The following is a 4,900-nucleotide window of genomic DNA, read 5'->3' on the forward strand; positions in this document are numbered from 1 at the left end:
TTCCTTCTGTCTTTCAAATATTACGTTGAATCCATATTCATTTTTAGAATTTTCTCTATATCTATAAGCTTCTAGTTCCTTCGAGTTCCTTAGCTTGATTGATTTTGCTTTAAATACCATTATGAGTTTTCATTCTGTCTTTCAAATATTAGGTTGAATCCATATTCATTCTTAGTATTTTCTCTATATCATCTCTTATAGAAGCTCCTAGTTCCTTCAAGTTCCTTTGCCTGATTAATTATGCTTGAAATACCATTATGAGTCTTCATTCCGTCTTTCATTCCCTCATAAGTTTTAAGTATTTTTCAAGTTCTCTTTCAGTTTTACTTGCAATTCAAATTCCTGTTGTGGTTGTCTTTTACCCTTTTTTAGACTCCTTTCATCTCCACCCAGCCAATTTTCATCAAGGAATTCTTTTTCTGCCTTGCTCAACCTTTCCAAGATCATTTGTATTCTTTTCATCTTGGAATGCTGTTCCTACGTCTCAAAAATTACATGAAAGTCGGCATTATTTTCATTGTCTTTTAATGCATCTTTCAAGGAGGATTTGTGGAGGAAAATTATAGGTCGAATGATATCTTATTTTTGTTTTGTGTTTAGCTTTACGTTTCCCAATCTTATAGGCCTCTCCTTCCCTTCTTGACTTTAAAATTAATCTTTTTATTATGATGACGTCATTTAAGTCCAAACTCAAACTACTGTTTATTGGAGTTATTGTAATCCAATTGACAATAATTCTAAATTACAGTTGTATGTAGAAACCTTTTGGATTATGTAAAGTTGAGAAATAATTAGATAAATTGATAGATGTACAACTACATATGAAACAAGTGGACAAAACAGAGTTTTTAAGAAACTCTTCTTGCTTGGAAGTCGCTAGTTAATCCATTCTACTCAGAAATCCTCATATAAAGAATCAAAGATATAGCTTTAGCTATGGTAAGCACATACAGTATAGGAAAAGGACACCCAAAATCAAAGTATTGTTCTTTATTCTTGGGTAGTGCCTTGGTCTCTGTACCATAGTCTTCCGCTGTCTTGGGGTAGTTTTCTAATTGAGGCTACTCTCAGGCACACTATTCTATCTTATTTCTCTTCCTCTTATTTTTCTTTCTTTTAAGTTTTTATAGTATATATTTGTAAAATCTATTATAATGTTGTTGCTGTTCTTAAAATATTAGATTTTAATTGGTCACTACTTCTCCTGTAGTTTATTGATTTCCTTGTATCCTCTCCTCGCTGGGCTATTTTTCCCTGTTGTAGTCCTTGGCCGTATAGCATCTTGCTTTTCAAATTGGGGTTGTAGCTTAACTAGTAATAATAATAATAATAATAATGATAATAATAATAATAATATGATTATGATAATGATAATAATAATAATAATAAAACAGGGCTCTAGCCTCATCTTGCCGATCTATTATAGTGTTCGCTGATGTGATAGAAGCGCAAATAAAGACTGTAATTTTAGTTTAATTGAAGAGAGAAACAAGATGCGTGAAATCCAGACTTGAAATGATGGTGTTTGATTCCAGCTGGAGGATGACTGCCAAAATATTACTGCTTAGAAACTTGCAAAAAGCTCTAAGCGTTTTCTGTGTGTCAATGAGTTGTAATACAGTGGTTACATGTATGTTTTTCGTCACAGTTTGGCAATGGATATTACATTTTTCCTTGCATGTAAAAATATTGAAAAGAATATTCCTAAGGCACCGAAGCTTACCATATCGCTACTCTCCTAAAATACCTATCGGATTTGCTTTTGAATCCCCTCCCCCCACAATACACATATTCAATGTGCCATGTACACAATCTTATGTTTACTCTTTGGCTTCCTGGATACTGTTTTTTTTTCTTTTATTAATTGTTAATGCACCTTCTTTCTTATTGGTGATTATTAATATTCCTCCATCGCCCTTTTGGACTTGATCTCATTCTTTTTTTCACTATTGTGATATCTTTTATTTTTTCCACATGAGGGCACCACTTTGAAAAACTCTGATCTATGCTTAGACCCACAATAAACATTTTTATCATTTCACTCTAACTTCCCAGTTGAGGATTTCGACCCCATAGTCGTCCCATATTATTATCAGACTGAGCTCGTTTTGGGATTTCTTAGTGTCTGTAAAATGTTGAAGCACATCATTACTTGACTTTTTACTAGAGGGGAAAATAGTCTTTATAAATCTTAGAATATTTTTTGTCCGTTTTATTTATTTATTTATTTATTTATTTATTTATTTATTTATTTATTTTATCAGGGTTGAATTTTGGTCCCCATATTCAGTCAAAACTTGGATCATGGCCTTGCAGGATTATGGTGTTCAGCATGGTACATTCTGGTACAAACTAAAATTATTGATGGAGTTACAAAAAGGCATTTCATACAGGTATGGAAATTACAAAACTTAATTTGGTAAGGTCGAGTCTTTAAAAGAGAAAAAAAAAGGAAATTGTGTAATAGTCGAAAGTGGTATTTTGCGTTGTGTATACTAAGAGCCGTCCAATTTGAAGATATAGCATATAGAAACCATAGCGATATCCAAGAGGCTTCGGAGGAAGGCTATCATGTGACTGTGAAACTTTTAGACTTTTTATTCTGCTTTCCATCAGAAATTTGCTTACGTTGCTTTTACTTAAGGTGACAAGGGGACCTTTCAGAATATAAGCATCCCAAGTGTATTTAACTTTTTAGGGTGACCTCTCAGAATATTCATTATCCCAATTATATTATACCTTTTAAGTGACCTTTCAGAGTATTAAGTATCCCAAGTATATTTTACCTTTTAAGGTGACCTTCCAGAATATTAAGTATCCCAAGTATTTTTACCCTTCAGATCTCCTATCGTTACGTTATTGTTATATCTATTTTAAATGGTTTACCATCATGTCTTTGTTAATTATATTGAATGAAAATAAATGATAAAAAATCTGAAAGATTATAATATCAAACATGTAAATGGATTACAGGGATAAATAAACAATGTAATTTATCTACAAATGGTTTCATTTTTAGGCCAAACAATGAGACAACATTACCCAGTAATGAGATGAAAACATCCAAAGTAATATTATTTAAGAAATACTGACAGGTTGGAACTGACTCCTTACTGGCACTCGAATTTTGGAGCGACATGAAGAATGAGGCGTCAGTTCTCATTTTCCGATCTGATTGCCTTAGTTCCTCCAGGATAAGGGAGGGGTATCCTGGTGGTGTCCTGGGTGCTGGGGGTATCCTGGGTGCTGGGGTATCCTGGGTGCTGGTGTATCCTGGGGGTATCCTGGGTGCTGGGGGTATCCTGGGGGTATCATGGGTGCTGGGGTATCCTGGGGGTATCCTGGGTGCTATGTGTATCCTGGGGTTATCCTGGGTGCTGGGGCGTATCATGGGGGTATCCTGGGGGTATCCTGGGTGCTGTGGGTATCCTGGGTGCTGGGGGTATCCTGTGGGTATCCTGGATGCTGGGGTAGCCTGGGGGTATCCTGGGTGCTGCAGGTTTCCTGGGGGTATCCTTGGTTCTGGGGGTATCGTTGGTGTATCCTGGGTACTATGGGTATCCTGGGGGTATCCTGGGTGCTGGGGTGTATCTTGGGGGTATCCTGGAGTTATTCTGATTGCTGGGGGTATCCTGGGGGTATCCTGGGTGCTGGGGGTATCCTGGGGGTATCCTGGGTGCTGGGGATATCGTTGGTGTATCCTGGGTACCATGGGTATCCTGGGGGTATCCTGGGTGCTGGGGCGTATCTTAGGGGTATCCTGGGTGCTGGGGCGTATCTTAGGGGTATCCTGGGGTAATCCTGATTGCTGGGGGTATCCTGTGGGTATCCTGGGTGCTGGGGGTATCCTGGGGGCATCCTGTGGGTCCTAGACGGGAGGAGGTTCAAGTGAAAATTCTAAGATGGAAACTTTTCTTAGCACTTTTAAGAGCAAAGGATGCGGCGAAAGGAATATAAATGAAGAGGAGATGTTACTTACCTGAAACAAGAAATTTGGAGGCAGTTTAGGATAAGACAAAGTCGTCTTAATTTTTATATAACTTTTAACTGAGTGCTAGTGTGCATATATTTTTAGAAATACCCCATCGAAAATTTCTTTTTTCTTACAATGGGATTTATTGTAACGAAATAGTGTTATATTATTTTCCCAAGGCCATCTGTCTAAATTAAATGTAACACTTCATTTAAAGTTCAAACTTGCAGCGAATGGTTTTATTTTGAACAGGCTGTGATAAGTTTTTTTTTATAGTTTATCAATGAGAGATCTTTTTTAATACTGTTACTGTCCTTAAGATATTTTATCTTAATTGTTCTTTACTTCTCATTTAGTTTATTTATTTCTTTATTTTATTAACAACAACAACAACAACAACAACAACAATCACAATCATAATCATAATAATAATAATCAATAATTTTATGCATGCAACTGGAGATATCTCAAAGTTAATACTTATTTTTTTAATTGCAATATCTGCCATCGATTAAGCAATGCTCTTTATTAAAGTATTCCTAAAAGATAGATCATATTACGTAAACAAGAATATTGATGAGAATCGTTTTCCTTAAAGAAAATAAAACATAAGTGGTATTAGACGAAATAAATTGAAAATGCCGAAGTTTACAGGTCCTTATCATATTCAAGATTAGTAATAAACGAAACTTCCTTGATCCCGCCTTCTCTAAAAGTTCTCAAATATCTGGTGTTGAATTTTAACAACGACAAGTTTAACCTTCATGCATAATTTACACATGATGATATTAAAGTCTGAAGTCAAAGTCCACTCATCAATGGCAGAGGCAAGGGACAGTGACCTTGCCCTATCAAGCAGGACAATGCCCTAGAGACTGACCATATAGACATATGATCAGCGTCCAAGTCCCCTCTCCACAAAAGCTA

General features: G+C 36.0%; 1 protein-coding gene across 1 annotated transcript in view; it reads right to left on the reverse strand.

Annotated features, from left to right (window-relative positions):
• Positions 1–3,114: 3,114 nt before the first annotated feature.
• LOC137637755 (basic salivary proline-rich protein 4-like) overlaps positions 3,115–4,900 on the reverse strand; it is a gene marked incomplete at its 3' end in the record, with an annotated part of 16,315 nt that continues 14,529 nt past the window's right edge. Inside the window, exon 2 of the mRNA XM_068369891.1 lies at positions 3,115–3,868. Within this exon, the coding sequence (XP_068225992.1) occupies positions 3,115–3,868 (754 nt within the window). The remainder of the gene's footprint in view (positions 3,869–4,900) is intronic.

The sequence above is a fragment of the Palaemon carinicauda genome, unplaced genomic scaffold (assembly GCF_036898095.1).
Source record: "Palaemon carinicauda isolate YSFRI2023 unplaced genomic scaffold, ASM3689809v2 scaffold981, whole genome shotgun sequence".
Taxonomy (NCBI): domain Eukaryota; kingdom Metazoa; phylum Arthropoda; class Malacostraca; order Decapoda; family Palaemonidae; genus Palaemon; species Palaemon carinicauda.